The sequence below is a fragment of the Chrysoperla carnea genome, chromosome 4 (genome assembly GCF_905475395.1).
Source record: "Chrysoperla carnea chromosome 4, inChrCarn1.1, whole genome shotgun sequence".
Classification (NCBI taxonomy): domain Eukaryota; kingdom Metazoa; phylum Arthropoda; class Insecta; order Neuroptera; family Chrysopidae; genus Chrysoperla; species Chrysoperla carnea.
In genome coordinates this window covers 10,653,877-10,671,320 of record NC_058340.1, presented here as the reverse complement: position 1 = coordinate 10,671,320, position 17,444 = coordinate 10,653,877, and the positions used below count along the sequence as shown (strand labels likewise).

Here is a 17,444-nt window from a genome sequence, read left to right as displayed (position 1 = left end):
TTGAAGTTAGTGTTATCTTTTTTTACAAGTTAAATCAACTGCAAATCAATACAGAAAATACTATATATAAAAAACGTTGTGTAACAACATCTCGTATGTTTTCATTAATACAGGGTGGAGCATAAAACAAACAAAAAGAGTATAAGGATGAATTCTTGTTGACTTCGAGTTGAGACATAGTTATTGAAATAAAACGATGATTGCGTTGCAATCGAAATATCGATATTTAGCGACATGTAAGTCCGTTGTATGTTTTTTAATTGTATTTTTTAAATAGAATTTCTTAATATACAATTTTATTTCGAGTATCGTGGTATTTATTTCAATAACTAAACAAAAAGAGGTTTTTGAGCGAGAAGTGCTCGGCCTTTAAAAACAGAAGAAGAGTATGATCTGTTGCAATACATTTCTTAACTTAAAGCATTTCTTTTTCAGTTGTCATTTTAAAGAATGAATGGTGTGCCGATCGAATCATTTCCGATAAGAAAACATTTGATTTTTCTGCACCACCATGTATAATTGTTGTTTTATTTTATTCGATATTTTGAAAATGATTTCTCTCAAGAAATTTTGTAGGTAGTTTTTCTCTTTGTTATCCAAATTTTATATCAATCATTTGGAGCTTCATATAATTAACAAAATAATTATGTGGCGAAAATCGTAAAGAAAAAATTAACAATTGATAAAATACTTGCAAGTAATAAATAAAAATAATTAAAAAGTGGGTATACCAAAAATATAATTATTAATAATCTTGCCTGATGAGGAAGCAAAATATGCTATTTTTAGACATTTTTAGACATATGCTATTTTTTAGATCCTTCAAAGCATACGAAATATGTTTGTGTTTGGCACATTCTGTAACGTAAGCCTCGGACAACTCACCTCTTTTCAAAATATATCAACATTTTTGAAGTGTCAAATTTTGAAATATGCATTTGCCGTCGAAAAATTCATTTCATGACGAATTTCTCCAAGTAAGATTTAATAATCAAAGAATTTGTATTTGAAAGACTGTATTTATTTACGATTTTATTATTTATTTAGGATGACTTCTCCGTCGATGCTTTTTTACAAAACTATAGTGGAACATACACTTTGGAAGGATTAAGAGACGCTTTAAGTTTACATTTAAAATCTTTAGAATCACGTATGATTGATATTGTTAATTCTGAATCAGATACAATATTAAGTTTGTCAAGTAGTTTAAATGGTCTTGACGATAAAATTGATAATTTACGTTCATCGTTAGAGCAACTGAAAGAAGAAGTTATGGTATACCTAGTTTACTATAGAGTTAATACAAAAGCCTGTGATAGAATATTTTTTAACGTTATTTTAATAGCTGATAATCCGAATTCCATGATCCCGCTATTTGACAATGGATGCCAAGCATATAAAATTATTCGCAAAATGTATCAACTAGTCCAATCTGGGATAAACTGGATTAACGATTATGTATTAACATATTTGCCCATAAGCGTGATTGACCATATTTACATCATTGGTTTTTGTATCTGTTTGTCTTAGAAAGTTTTAGTAAATTTCGTTTTTATTTCAGTCTGTGCTGCGTATTATTGAATACAATTTAAAAACTGTAAAAAGCTTATTGGATAGTAAGAAAAATATTCACATTGAAAAACGCAATTATGTAAATTTAATACAAGCAATGTTGTGCTGTGAACGAGTTAAAAGGATTTTAGAATCGGAGTCTTATTCGAAGCCATTACAGAGTGATATTTTATTACGGGCTGTTGATCAATACCTTTTGCAAGAGACACATTTAGAACAATGTGATCAAAATCTTTTAACTGATATTGAAAATAAGGACATTGTTAATGTTAAACGTTTAGTTTATAAAAATTATACGGAATCGTTTTTAGGTAAATAGTTTTCATGTTTATTTGCTTAATTAGAATAATATAAAATAAAAAACAATTCCGGTTGGTTTTTGTTTATTTTTGTCGAACAAAATATGATTCGAATTTCTTATGAAATTATCTTGTAAATTCATTAAAACTAAGTATGTATTAATCAAGAAAGAAAAACTCATGTATTCAGCATATTTCGATCATGTACATTTGAAAACGCAGCACTTTCGAAAAAAAGTCGCAGAGAAAGATTGGTAAACTTGCCAAAAGGAAGCTACTCATGAAGTTTCAAGTATGCGTTGATCATTTAACAACATGTAAAATTTACAGAATTTAAAAAACCCCGACAAATTTCTCTGAACTGAACCGATTTTAAAGATCATTGCCTATTTTTTAGTTCTTCCGGGTACGGAATCCTTAACTCGCTCTTGAAATAAGAACACTCTCTATTAAATTATCTTTCAAACGAAACAAAAACAATCAAAATCGGTTCATCCGTTGGAGCGTTACGATGCCACAGACAAACAGAAAGACACGCACACATAGCGGTCAAACTTATAACACCCCTTTTTTGTTCCGAGGATTAAAAAGGGTGCTGCTCCGCGGACTATATACTATGTATCAAATTACAAACCACAAAATAGTATCGAATTTTGAAGTAAAATATAAAAATTTGCAAACGTAATAAAATTCGAAAACCTATATTATCATTATTTGGAAATCTAAACGAGATATCCAAAATTTCATTATTGTATTTGTGTTGTAATTAAAAGTTTAGAACTCATTTTAATAATAAATATTTTATGAATTTTTTAAAGATGCATTTACGAAAAAAAATTCAGAGGAAATTCTTCGTATTTTACAAATTGGTGTATTTTTACGCAATCAAAAAGATACGGAACAACTTATTCGTCAGAAAATCGTCTCACCAAAATTAAATGATCTGATTAATGAAAAAGCATTCACTCAAAAGGGATTGGTAAAATTATATGAAAGTATTTCGAAATTTGTATCGGATGAGTTGGAATTAATATTAAATTTAACATCAGATAGGTAATTTGATTAGTTTATTACAATAGAGATTTTTAATGACAAAATGTGTACAATTCTTGTTTTGATGAATAATATTGAACCCGAATGTTTGACGATTATATGTATCGTTTATTTTGAAAGTGATTTAAGTCAGGTGCAGATGCAAGATTTCGTCCAGATAGGGTCACAAAAAAAAAAAAAAAAACACTATACACCACTTTCATAATAAACGGCTCATATGTTTACGAAAAAAGAAGTATATATCTCCACTTTTTTTTTTTTAATTTACCGAGTTTTTTCTTGTTTTGATATGAAATTCTTCATGAAATTTATAATTTTTGGGTCCCCCATCTGATTGAAGGCAGGATGTCGAAATTTTTACAATCGCTATCTACCTACCCATGTTTCGATATGCAACCATATCGAAAATCCTCCCCGGAATTGTTTCAATTTTGGAAGTTTATCTCGACCCCCCCCTATTATCTCTATTATAAAATTTTGTTAACCTTTTCTAAAAGCCTTTTTTTCTCTATCTAGCAATAATGGAATAGAAGGATATAATTTTTTCATAAACAGCGTGTGGGTTGATATTGAAGAAAAACTTCGAATCAATTTAAGTTCTATATTTGCACCTGGCAATCCATCAGTATTTCAAAACCGTTTTATACAAACCATGAACTTTTTTACCACCTTAAATAATAAATGGGCAACAAATAATGAAACAATTTTTCAACATACCTCGTATGAAGTTCATATGAAACGTTGGAACTTACCAGTATACTTTCAAATTTGCTTTAATGATATTGTTTTACCATATGAAAGAATTTTAGTTGAGGATAATTTAACAAAAATGTATACTGAAAAAAGTACGGATAATAATTTTAAGCTACTAGCAACATCGAGTGCATTACGAAGTATTAATCGTTGTTTAGAACCAGATATTTACATTCCACAAATAGTACATAAGTTTTGGAAATTAGTTTTACAAATAATTTCTAGATATAATACATGGGTGACTTCTCAACTGACTTTATATACCAATATTAAGATTGAAGATGATTCATCAGCTTTTGAAGAAAAGGTATAAACAAATTTTTTATAATTAAAATTGTGTAAAAACTATCTATTCGAAACTTTTTTAACGATTACATATACGTTCCCAGGTCTAGATATATATAAACTTTATACGGGTTCAAAGGTCATGAAATACGGTTTTTCGCAGTGCAGCTTTCAACAGTAATTAACTCTGAATTAGACATTAGAAAAACTTTGAGAAATTCAGAGTTCCTAAGACTTTTATTCAGAGTTCCTAAGACTTTTATTCAGAGTTTCTAAGACTTTTTCAGAGGTTCTAAAACTTATTTTTTCTTCAAATATTTTTTCCATTAGGGTTTATTAAAAATATTTGTTTCAGATGAAGTTCCTAACGTATCTTCAATATGATATCAAATTATTATCTATGAAAATCAACGATATTAATAAAACGATTTTTCCAGAACCAATATTAAACATTGTAACACAAAATTTAGAATCATGTAGTGGAATGTTATTAAAGAAACTTGCTGAAGTTGAAACAATAATCAGTACATGCTTAAGTGCACAAAGTATATTCGCATTAAAACAAGTTTCAAATATTCCACGTTTATATCGTAAAACTAATCGAAGTGTACCTACAGAACCAGCACCATATGTTTATAAAGTACTTGAAACACCTCAAACATTTGTAAAAAATTATCAAAATTTATTTCACAAGCCAACATTTGAATTAATTTTGACAAATATTTATGAAAAAATTACAAATGAGTAAGTTATTTTTTAGTTTTATATCATTGATAATAGTTTAGAAAATAGCCTGTGAATTAGCCTGGGAAAAATTTTCGTGATAACAAGATTCAAAATTCAGTCATACAATAGTATTTTAGCAAAAAAAACCTGCAATTCATATACAGAGTTTCCCAATAAGAGGTTCCATTTTGATATTTAAAAAAACGAGTATTTTTTGAGAGGATGTTTATAATATGCCATTAATAATGGAAAACGATATCAGCCAAATGGCCGCAATGGCTACGATTGCAGCACCGTATCCTTTTCATAAAATTTTCCATGAGTAATTCGCACATTTGCGCTGTATGTCCTCGATAACTTCACGAATCTTTAAGGTCTTGAATCGAAGTGTTAAATCACAAGATTTCGGTGGCCAGGAAACTTTTCTTGCAAAATTGCGATGGTTTCGTTGCTTGTGTGGCATGTAGCGCCGTCTTGTTGAAAATAAACGTCGCCCACATCAATATTTTACAATTTTGACCATAAAAAGTTTTGTAGTGAATTTTAACAATTTAAGTGCGTTGTTGAAGCGTTTATCGTTCCATTTTCAGTAATGGTGTAGTTTTTACTTGTCAAATGTCGAAAGATGATAGTTTCAATAGTGACAACTGTCCAAATTCAAACCTCTTATTGGAAAACCCGTTATTTATGAATCAATTATATGTTCCAATTAATATAAATCATGGAGGGCATACTGGGGCATACTGAATTGTGGTACATGCAGTAAAAATAAACTAATTATAATAAATATTGATGAAATAATTTTTAAAAAAATTTAATTTTGTATTCAAATATTTTCTTTTTACTGTTTAGATATGTAAATGTAGTGGATGAAATCTTAACGCAAGTGCGAAAAACTGAAGACTCATTGCGACGTTTAAAAAAGGTACGACAGTCTCAAACTTCAGATTCTGGTATTGTTGGTGATGATCAGAAAATTCGAATTCAATTACAATTAGATGTGAAATATTTCTGTGAAGAAGTTAGAAAAAATTCAAGCAATGTTAATTTAAGTCCATTAATTAATTTAGTCAAAGATACGAATTAAATTTAAAAATTACAAATCATGTTTATTTATATTTACTGCAAATTTTATTTAATATAGTTTAAAAAAACTTGTAATGAATTTCTTTATTTATTTCTATACTTTTAAGACCCCAGTGTATAGTCTAGTCTAAACTCTAAAGGCATGTTATTTATGGTATTGGAGGTTATCAGTCTATATTTAATGTGCGTCTGTGACCATATCGTATGCCAGACCTCCCAGTCCAATTTCTATAATACCTTATCGTATTCTACAATATTTTTTTTGTTTGTTTTAATCTTTAATGAGACATTTTATTTTGGCATACAGAATTCCCTGTTTTTTACATTCTCCCTAGTGTATAAAATTGCAATGTTTTCCATCTGTCAGCTCATAGATAAGCAAACGTATTCATGTTCATGGTTATTATTGTTTTGAAAACAATAATAACCATAAACAAGACATGGCTAACCGCGGTTCTAAACGTGAACGTTTTTACTTTTTTAATAATTTATCAGGGTTAGTAAAATCTTTAGAAAAAAAATACATTTTAATTGATTTACGCAATGATCTTGCTGTTGATGGAAGAATAATTCATGTTGATGGTTTTTCAAATGTTACAATGGAGGACGCAATTCTTATCGATACCTTAGGACAACAAACTTATTTTGAAGAATTTTTTATACATGCCAGAAATATTCGATATGTGCATTTACCTGAAGATATAAATGTAAATGAGCAATTAGAATCGTTATTGAAGCAGTTAACTTATCGCATGCCAAGAGAAAATACAAAAGTTACTAATCGAAAAATAAGGGCGCTACAAAAACATCGCGAAACTGTCCAGAATTTACGACATAAGTAACTTATAAATATTTGTATTTAATTTAATTAATATTAAATTTTTTTTCAAATGTTGTTTTAATCACAAGCCTATTTTATCTCTTTCCTTCTGTCACTTAATTGATTACATAACATTACCTTAGGTTTAAAAAAAGTAACATAATAATAAGATAAATTTGATTGACGAAGATGAAACATACTTAGTTTTGCGTCGATTTCAAATTGTATGTCTCACTCTAAATAAATTTTATCGTTTATCTGACATCCTGTACATATCTAGTTTACAAGTGATCGAAGTATGGACGTTTAATTTTTTATTAAATTATTTTAATAATTTTGCATCAGTTAGGATAATATTATGGACATGAAGGTTGAAGTATTGCCTTCATTTGATAAAATATGTCGTACTTGTTTATCAGAAAATACAGATTTAAAAACATTTCTTGATACAAAACTATTAATTGATGAAATAGAAGTAGAAATGTCATGTGTATTGGAAATATGCACATCACTTCAGGTATAAGGCGCTTTTTGAATTTTTATGTTGTAAACAAAGTAAAATTTTAGATTTTTATTTCAAAATTAAAGGTGGTTGCATCTTTTTTTTTAGATACCTGGCGATGAAGGTTTTCCTACTGCAATTTGCAGTAATTGTGAAGAACGACTTTGTAATGCATATAATTTTCGGCAACAGGCAATCAAGTCTGAAGAAACACTTCGGAATTATAATGTACTTAAATAAATAATATTTATTACTAATCATGTCCCATAATTTTTTGTCAAATTACGAGATTTTCATTTTTTAATTTTCAATTCCTCTGTTTTTGAGATATTTATTATTTCTGAAATTGATACCACGCGTGCACTGTAATGGGCTGAAAATTGCATGAATTAACTAATTCTGGATTTGTATCATAAATCACCCTGCAAAATAAGTCGAAATTATTAAGAAGTTTTTCGTTCCGAAGTACCTACCTTTGATGCTATAAGTAGGGTTTCCTTAATTATCGTTTTCAGTTTTGCAAATTAAAAATTATTATTCAGAAAATTGAAATTCTTGTTGAAAATAAAGCAACAGCCATTATTTCATTTTAGTGGATATATTTTGAGTGGAAAATTATACTTCTGAACATTTGTAGGCCGAGAGCAAAAGTGACGCGCAGCTTGATGTTTTTTCGTGACGCAGTGCTCCTGTTGGGACGCAGAAAGTACGTACTTTCGGCCGAAAATAAACAATTGTATACATCACACGAACAGAAAGTTTGAGAGCTCTCAACTAAGCGACATGATGATCATATTCCGTTATCCCATGCCGAAAATGTCAACTTTCTACCCACTGTGCAAAACGAAGTTGCCACTTTTCAAGTTGCACTTTTCAAGCAAGTAAAGAATATCTTAAATTTCATGTTTGTCACCCTCGATTTCGCCTTGGGTGACAATGAAAATGAGATCTGAGACATTCTTTACTTTTTCTCCCTAGCTGTGTAATATACTTATTATTACTTCATTTGTTTTGAGATTTAATACTAGGAATTGCAATTATAATTTGTTTTTGAAAATATTTTTAGAGTATAACGGCATTTCATACCATTAAAAATGAAAATGATGTTCAAGATGACTCCTCAGAAATTTATTTTCAAGAAAATTCAAATATTGAATATTTTGAAAACACTGATTCTGAAGACAAGAAACCTGGCGAAGTATCAGCTTTATCTTATGAAAAATCAGATTCTGACTATGAACCGCCACCAAATAGTTTGGATAGCGATCCAGATTATGAATTAATGTGAGAAGTTTTCTTATTAACGCTTTCTAACAAATATTTATTTAAAAAAATCTTAGCGCAGGAGCTACGTTAGCTAAGCGAACTTCCGATTGAAAAAATAACACATTTTTCTTAAAATCGAATATTGCATTTTTAATTTTTCGAGAATTTTTATTTTGAAAACTAAGCACCTAGAGAAAAAAATCACAAGAGTACTTTTTTGATTATTAAAACTGATCACAAAATATATTTTATTTTGAAAAAATTCTAAGTTTTGTACTTTGCTCATTATTTTTTTACATCGAATTTTTTAAAATTTGAATACTTCTGTTGTGGACTTAAAAAATAACTTAAAATAATCATTGAACTATTACAAAGAAAAAAGGCAACTCTTTTTATCTTCTCTAGAATTAATGCCTGCTCAGAAACGAAGCGGATTACGTTTTTATTTATGTATGTAGATATCTTAGAAGTAGTTTTAATTTTTTATTTCTTTCACTTTAATTATTTATGGTAGGCATTGTAAAATGTTTATTTTTTAGAAACTTGAAAAAAGGTAAGAGAAAAAAGACTGGAAAAAATACAAATAGAAATTTTTCAAACATAGTACAAAAACGCAATACAATGGAAATATATGATTCAGACACTGTAACAAAAGCTTTACAAGACACTAAAATAAAAAATAAGACTAAATTGGTTAAATGTCATCTTTGTGGGTATTTAGCGTTAAATCGTCGTGGATTGAGTTTGCATATTGCACACATTCATAAGTAAATTTATAGGATATTTTCTCTGTTAAAGAAATATAAAAGGTTAAATATTGTTTTTTTTTTTTTTTTTTAGAGAAATGAAAAATCGATGGTGTTCCACTTGTTATATAGAAGTTGTTAATCTAGAAGAACATAAAAAATCGCATGAATGTGATAGAGCATTTAAGTGTACATTTTGTGATAAAAGTTTTCGCCATCAAGGCCATTTGACTGAACATATTCGTAGTCACTCAGGTTTGAATATTATGCCCATTTTTTAAAACTAATTTTCGTTCGAGAGAGTCTAGATTCGATCTAAATGCGAGATCGATTTACATCTAGATATAGCGGAAACCATATCACATAACACTTGGTTATTTATTTCAGGCGAACGCCCTCATAAATGTGATAATTGTAATAAAGGGTTTGTATCAGCGAGACATTTACGTATACATATGCGAGTTCATACTGGTGAAAAGCCTTATCAATGTGATATATGTTTAAAAAGATTTACTCAAAAAGGTGCTTTAGCATCACATTCTAAGAGACATGCCCGATATAAATGCAAGGTGGGTACAGTTTATAATCGTAAGCTTAAGGTAAACCTCAGAAATATAGATTTGGCAAGTAAGGGCCACGATATAATAGGCACGCACTCACGAATCTGGCTACTATAAACGGTAGAATACGAGCTATTGTACGGGAGCCAAAGTGAGATATTGTTAATACCTTCGTGCGACTGCTAACTATGCGTTCCAAAATCGTATATCATTGACCGCCATGGCCGTTCGTCGACTGATTGTATAAAACTGGCAAATCTATAGTTTCTGAAAAAATTAATTCAAACAAAAGAATAGTTTTTGTCTTTGAACTACTAGGCCCTACGGTTCAAAATTTGGCTTTTTGAATTTCAGATTTTTTTATTTTTAAACATTTAAATGAACTTGTTTTCATTATTCCTATTAGTGATGGGGCGAAGGCTGTAATTTTTTACTTTCGCGAATGGCAAATGCGAATGTTTAACTCCAATATGCGCGAATGTTAACTTTCTAATGAAGCGCTCGTAATTTTGTGTAAATGTATTAACTTAATATATATAATTTTTTAGCAAAGTTTAGCAAAGTTTGGACTTATTTTGCAATTTATGATGCCGAAAATGTAGAATGCAGTTTGTCAAAAACATTAGCAAAACATATTCGCATCGTTCGTGAATGCGAATGCGAATATTCGTCACATCACTAATTCTTATGAAAAATGTTTCTAGCTCGCACTCATAGACAACATGTTTTTCTCGTAAAAACACGACATTGTTTAAATGGAACCTTTTTTTTTAGTTATGTGATTTAAATTTTACAAAGCTAAAATATTTAGCCCAACATATTCTAGAAACTAGTCATGGTGAAAATCAAGACAACAACGCAAAATCAGTGAATTTATTAAAAAATGAAACAATAGATCCAGTAGATGATATTCAAGACGAAAAAGATTTACCAAACATTGAAGATGAAGATTTTAATATTGAAAATGAAGAATCGAATTTAGAAAATTTAGAAGATAAAATGTAATTTAATTTTCAAACATAAAATTTTTAAAAGTCACTATTCGATGTTTAAACAGTGTTTTGGCGGAAAATTTTGTGTAACTACGGATTTTATATCTATACTTCATTAAGAACGAAGATTTTATAGTCCCTAAGAGTACCGTAAAAAACCTAATCTCATTTTTTTCAAACAACATTTTTAATCCATTAATTATAGTTTTATGAAAAAAATGGGAAATTAAATTTTATTTATTTGTAGTTGGGGAACTGAAAATATTCAAACTGGTCCAAAAAACATTGCAAGTGTCGTTGATAACGAAAATGAATGTTTAAATAAAGGCTCGGTTTGTCAAGTGTGCGATAAGAGATTTAGGTAAGTTAGCTGGAAGCAGATGCCCAAATGTCCAAATTAATTCAAAAATACTAATATGAATTTGTTATTGTTGGTTATGGCGGTTTTCCACTAAACGAGCGAACAAAAACAAAACAAAAATCAAAATTAAAATCGATTCTATCTTATTCTTGCAAAACAACTTTCGACATGTAGTCTCTATGGCAATTGCAAGTTACGTCACCAAGTGTTATTTTCCCTTCTTTCTATTTATACATTTAAATCTTTCATATTTTCGTGGTATTGATGTTATGAAAAAATTGATTTTACACGATGTTTTGTCTCGATAACGAACGTCTTTTGAAGCAATAAAAAAATTTTAGAACAAAGGCTTATTCAAGTTTTCAGCAAAAATATTTTTCACTTTTTTGATTATTTATGAATAATTTGAAAATAAGTAAAAGCTGTCGAATATTTTTCAGTTCTCATCCAAAATTACGATTACATATGAGATTGCATACTGGTGATACACCATATTCATGTAATTTTTGTAAAAAACGATTTTGTACCAGAGCTCAATTAGATGTCCATGTTCGAACACATACAGGGGAGAAACCTCATGTCTGTCATATATGTGGAAAAGTAAGTAGATTTTATTTGTAATAATTATGTTGTATGTGATTGCAAGTATAATGATAACATTTGTAATATTTTAGGGGTTTGCTCAATCTAGTGTTTTAAATACCCATATGAAATTGCATACTGGACGCCCGGAGCAATGTTCTATTTGTGAACAACGATTTTGTAGACCTGCTGAATTACGGCTTCATATGCGAAAACATACAGGTAAAAAGTTATAAAGATTTTAAATCTAACAAGCAAAAAATATCGTATTAATCAATAATCCAATATTCGCTCGATTATCGGCTCGTATAATTCGTTTTATTTGGTTAGAGAAACTGGGTGAATTTGTTTTCATTAAAAAAGGAAACCAACGGGTCATTTGGATGTTAAGAGGTATTGTATCTTTTTTTATTGCAGCCTTGTGTTACACTCTTTAGTTTCACCCTTAACAAGCAGATGGCCTATTGCCACCCCTTTTTTTATTGAAGTAGTAATCCTTAGACGCAGTGCCTCTCTTAAATTTGAACATGGTATAGTATATTTACATTCGAATAACACACGAATTGTTAAAAAGTTGATTTTGTTTCAGGTGAAAAACCATATCTATGCACTGAATGTGGTCAAACATTTATACAATCTAGTCATTTAGTTGAACATAAAAGAACGCACAGTGATGAAAGGCCATTTCCATGTCCACATTGTAAACGAGCTTTTAAACATAAAACAACATTACGATCGCATATACAAATTCATACTGGTGAAAAGCCTTTCAAATGTAAACATTGTTCGTATGCATGTCGTCAAAGTTACAGTTTGACACAACATATGCGTCAACATGCTGATAGCAACTTGAAACAGCACGAATGCCCAGCATGTTGGAAACGTTTTTCAAGTATTCATTTATTAAAGGCACATACTGAGAATGAACATGAAGTGATTATTGCCTGATCTTAAATAATGCCATGTTATTTTTACATAATATTGTTAAAATTGATTTGTTTTTACAAATGAAAATAAAAATAGTTAAATTTGTTACAAACTCTTGGTTTAATTATTGACGTAGTAAATTCTTATAACTTCTTTCGGGCGAAAGTTCAAGAAAAGTTTCTATCTGTTAAGCTTTTTAAAACTGGCTTTTATTGTATTTTATTCTTGGCTTTTCTTTTTCCCCGATTGCCTCCTTTTTTTACTTCTTTCCCTTTATTTATATTTTTCTACAGGAGCATATTATTTTTCTTTTCAATTCTGGGACCAGGATTACACTTTCTTAAAACCTATTAGAGCTAGGTGAATTTTAATCACAAATTTGAAAAGTATGGCCCAAATTTAGTAGAATTATACATACTTTGTTTATCAAAATTGCCAAAATGGTACTTTTTGATACATATTAATGAACAGCGAATATATTTATAATAACTACAATTTTAGCCCAATTTTGTTTGCATTACTATGTATTATTTACTTTATTTATTACCAATATAATTTTGATTTTGGAGATTAATCAGTTCCATAAAAATGTAACATGCAGGTAGGTATATAGACTAAAAACTGGTAAGTATATTATTATAGTTGTATCAAACTCAGTCGGGTAATAATATTATCTAAAACAACTAGTTGTATGTCAGAGTCAACTTACAGAAAAATCTTAAAAAAATAGCGTTATTAAAGCACACAATTCTTTTAGTTCGATATTTTAATTCTGCTTTAAATAAAAGTACCTGGATGATTGAGCTTTGTTAGGTGTTTTTTTTGGTTAAAGAGACACAAATTTTATCACTCATATAAGAACCGTTTAAAATGTCTCCACACAAATACCAATTTGAATGTCCCGGTAATCTACTTTGTTTCGTTATCTACGATATACGTATGTCACATCAGGTATATATCAACCAAAACTGACAAAGCCACGCGAACTTCACACTATACAATATATACAAAGCGAACCACGTACAATGTATATACTCGCCAATAGATGTCAGGAAGAGTCATATTTTGCAGTTGATGTTTCAGTTTTTCCTGAAAACATGGATTAAACGAAGTTTTCTAAAAATTAAAACTATTTGAAAGCCCCTGCATACTAAATTTCATGAAAATCCTTGGAGCCATTTCCGAGGTTGTTGATATATATATATATACATACATAGGCGTCCCTAGGATCAACAAATTATTGAGGGACACCACTTGTTTTTGTGGTGTTACATATTTCAAGACGTTTTATACGATGTTAACGAATGTAAAATTTCACATAGTATGCTGTAAATAGGTTATTTCCATTTTTATATGTGTTTAAAGAAGTCCAGAATAGTAAAGAAGTAAATAAATTATGCCCATTTTTATTACGTATTCAAAAAATTCGAAAATTTTAGGGGGGGGGGGTTGCACGTGCTCTCGAAATTGTGATCTCGATTTTTAATCCATCGCATGCCTTTTTGTGGCATCGTAGCTCCTAAAAGAATGAACCGATTTCGTGCGTTCTTAGTTATGTTTTAAGTGCGAGATTAGGCTTCCGTACGCGAAATATTTGTCAAGGTGTTTATATTTTGTAAATATCACTTGTAAAAAAAGAAATTAATAATTGCAACAATTATAATAGTCTAATATACATTAAAGTTAAAAATTTATATGGAGATAGGAAATGGTAAAAATTATTATTAATTCATAGTATTGGGACTAAACTTAGTATACCTTGGTATATTTCATATACATGGTATAAAAATTGAAAAACAATGATGATTGAGATATTGCAGATTAAGAGCTTCTATATTAAAATCAGAAACTTTAGACGACTTACCCTTTCGTAGTTGTCAATTTAAAATTCATAAATCGAAATGAAAAACGAATTTTATAAATTTTTCCATAAAGAACCATTTTTAAATTGAAAAATATTGCAACACTTGAATAAAGAAACCAAAAATATTTCGAAGTCTCGAATAGTTTGGCCATAAATTACATTTTTTAGGGGGATCATTTTGGAACGTCCTCACCTACTACAAAAAAGTAAGAATGAATTTTTAGATTAATTTTTTAGGAATTTATAATCATATTTCAAAATATTTTGATTTGAACTATATGAATTGATTTATCGAACCACTTTTTATAAATGGGTTTCATGTTAGTCATGGTTTTTTGGAAAAACCGTTGATTCATTTGGCTAAATAAGAAAAAAGTTTGAGGAATTTGCTTATTATCATATCATTTTATTTGAAAAAAATATTGTATAATTTATTTATATTAAATTAAGTTCATTAAATTTTTACTAAATTCAATGTTAAATAACTTTTGGTTTTTTATTCAGAGATAATTGCCAACAATTAATAATTAATGACTACAGTATTTCAAATAAAATAAAATATTGTAATTGTTGAATTATTAAATTAATAAATTAAAAATTAAAAATTAATTTTAATTTATAAATAAATAATTATGTAAAAGAAATACATTTATTATCTTTTTTTGAAGAAAAATAAAAAATAATAATTTTTTTTTCAAATACAATAATAATATAATATAGCGTCGCAACGTTAAGCGCCGCGTCTATTACATATGATGAGCGCCGGCGCATAGAATTATACAGGAAGGAATATAATAAAGTGAAATGAACTTATGTTAAAAGAATGAAATATCCTTTTTCTTTGATGTAATATAACAATGATATGAAAATATGTGAATATAACCATAGTCCATGGTACTGTAAATGTTTTCTGCTTAACCCACCCTCATATATTTGATACCGGGCAGTATTTTTTATTTAAAAAAGTGATGTGTGATTTTTGTAAATATATAAATGTATTTCATTAAAACTAATATATTAAAAATGTTTGTTTTTATCATACAGTGATATTAAATAAATTGTTTAATTAATACAATTTTAATATGAAAATACGTGAAATTAAAATAAAATCTAAAATGGTATTTATATACTGCATCCCCATTATTGATTTTTCCAATATACTATATGTTAACATTATACACTTATAATCCACCCTTAAGTTCATGTACAAAATTTTCATTCTAATTTGTATTCAAAACGTGAGCTATATTTAATATAAAACATCGTCATTTTCATTGGAATTTATTTTAAAAATTATTTTTTATTTTTTAAATTTATTAATTTTTAATTTATTAATAAATATCGTTAAAACGAAATTATTAAATAAGCACATGGAGTCGAATCAAATTAAAAAAATTTTATTATTTAAAATTAATTTGAGAATTATCTTGAGTGTAAGTTTGCATTACAAATTAATAGTATGCACGATTTTAAAAATATATTTTTAAAAAAATTTGCATTGGTGCTAATTTTTATAACATATGTTTTGATCAATTAAAATGATCTGTTAATGATATGATTGTAATTTTAAAATGTTTTTATGCAAGGTGATAAGTTAGCTCATTATCAAGGTTTGGTTTAAAATTGAATATGATGAATTTCTTTGAAAGTCTTTGCAATTTTGAAACCAACATTTGTGACAGCAATGAATATCATTGTAAGTTATGATGGATTCAATGCCTATTCGATATTTTCCAGCACTGATAAAAATTAAAAACTTAATTTTTATTCAAAGCTGCTACGGATTATTATTTTTTGCTTGCCTGTCTGTTTTGAAATCTAATCGTGAAATCACAATTTGTATTTAAGATATTTTGATACCGAAAAAATGAAAAGGATCCAAAAAATTTGAAATTTTATTTATCAATTAATGATCTTTTTATACGTCTTTTGTGAAAAATTCATATCGATTCTCTGTACGGTTTATAGGACAAATTACCTATCAAATTCGGTGTTTTTACAAAAAAAAAAAAAAAGAAGATATTTTTACGCACAGTTCTTAATTTTGGTATAATTCAAAGCTTAAAACTTGAGGAATATAGATGAAATTTTTTTATGTAAATGGTAAAACATTTTTAAAAACACTTATTGACTAAAAAACCAACATTTATTACGACTACTTCATATACCAACATGTAAAACGGTTATTTTTAATAATTAATTATCGTAAACCGCACAGGGAAATGAATTGAAATTTATACAGAAAGCGTATTCCATACTCATTAATTTATATGAACGCGAAATTAAGCTTAGAAAATAAGTCTACAAAAATAAGGCTACAAAATAGAAATATATTAAAAGTGGGAGCGCGGTTATCGACCGTGAGCTAATATTGAAGTGAAAATTTAGTGATTCTTCTTACATGTCTTTTGGACTAACAAAAGGTAAAACGAGTTATTTATGTGTTATGACAACAATATGTTAAAAACAGAAAAGTAAGCTGCTACAAGAAAATAAAAATAAAAAAATTTTCAGCCTTATGGACATTTATAAGCTTCCTGTGACTTTTTTGCTGTACTTTCTAATAAAACATATGGCAGACCTTTTCAATACTCGAAAACTTAAAAAGTATCACAGAATGCGCGAGCAAGAAAGTAAATTTTTATTAGTAATTTTTTGTAGAATACTAATTTTTTGCGTCAGTGATCGATTGAGTCGTTAGATTAGGTCGAATTCTTTGAATTTTTTTAAATCTCTAAATGTATCGAAATGATAGAAAAATATTGGTTAAAATTTCAACTTTCTTTAGAATCAAACTTTTTATCAAATTTCCAAAAGGCAGACTTTTTTTAAATTGTACTCCATTTTTCAATCGTTTTGGTACTTTTTTTATGATTATTTTCAAAGATAAAAATAATTTTTACTTCATCATGGGCTCACGGTCTATGTAAGTGACAAATAAAAGTTTGGGTACTAAGTTTTAAAATGCCTAGTTTGGGACTTGTTTGATTCCTCAAAAAGTGAATTAATAAAAAACTAAATAAATACTAATTAAATTAAAAAATTGGAAG

The 17,444-nt window shown here is 28.3% G+C and overlaps 3 protein-coding genes across 3 annotated transcripts; all 3 read left to right on the top strand.

Moving 5' to 3' along the window:
• The first annotated feature begins 921 nt into the window (after positions 1-921).
• Positions 922-5,800, top strand: LOC123297958 (conserved oligomeric Golgi complex subunit 2). The gene is made up of 7 exons (XM_044879799.1): positions 922-977; positions 1,048-1,275; positions 1,562-1,883; positions 2,690-2,924; positions 3,441-3,984; positions 4,318-4,706; positions 5,541-5,800. The coding sequence occupies exons 1-7, from the start codon at positions 933-935 to the stop codon at positions 5,773-5,775; spliced, it is 1,998 nt and encodes a 665-aa protein (XP_044735734.1). The 5' UTR covers positions 922-932; the 3' UTR covers positions 5,776-5,800.
• Positions 5,801-6,127: 327 nt separating this feature from the next.
• LOC123298548 (U7 snRNA-associated Sm-like protein LSm10) lies at positions 6,128-6,616 on the top strand. Its single transcript, XM_044880580.1, has one exon. The coding sequence runs from the start codon at positions 6,215-6,217 to the stop codon at positions 6,614-6,616; it is 402 nt and encodes a 133-aa protein (XP_044736515.1). The 5' UTR covers positions 6,128-6,214.
• Positions 6,617-8,932: 2,316 nt separating this feature from the next.
• Positions 8,933-12,560, top strand: LOC123298036 (zinc finger protein 501-like). Its single transcript, XM_044879906.1, has 8 exons — positions 8,933-9,129; positions 9,203-9,363; positions 9,496-9,677; positions 10,443-10,669; positions 10,908-11,021; positions 11,462-11,621; positions 11,696-11,825; positions 12,193-12,560. The coding sequence occupies exons 1-8, from the start codon at positions 8,984-8,986 to the stop codon at positions 12,549-12,551; spliced, it is 1,479 nt and encodes a 492-aa protein (XP_044735841.1). The 5' UTR covers positions 8,933-8,983; the 3' UTR covers positions 12,552-12,560.
• Positions 12,561-17,444: the final 4,884 nt, after the last annotated feature.

Coding starts and splice junctions, on each gene's coding strand:
- LOC123297958 (XM_044879799.1), top strand. CDS start 933: ATGCATTTGCCGTCGAAAAATTCATTTCATGACGAATTTCTCCAA. Junction 978..1,047: donor TTCATGACGAATTTCTCCAA/GTAAGATTTAAT, acceptor TTATTTATTTAG/GATGACTTCTCCGTCGATGC. Junction 4,707..5,540: donor TATGAAAAAATTACAAATGA/GTAAGTTATTTT, acceptor TTTACTGTTTAG/ATATGTAAATGTAGTGGATG.
- LOC123298548 (XM_044880580.1), top strand. CDS start 6,215: ATGGCTAACCGCGGTTCTAAACGTGAACGTTTTTACTTTTTTAATAAT.
- LOC123298036 (XM_044879906.1), top strand. CDS start 8,984: ATGGAAATATATGATTCAGACACTGTAACAAAAGCTTTACAAGACACT. Junction 11,022..11,461: donor GTGTGCGATAAGAGATTTAG/GTAAGTTAGCTG, acceptor AATATTTTTCAG/TTCTCATCCAAAATTACGAT. Junction 11,622..11,695: donor TCTGTCATATATGTGGAAAA/GTAAGTAGATTT, acceptor GTAATATTTTAG/GGGTTTGCTCAATCTAGTGT.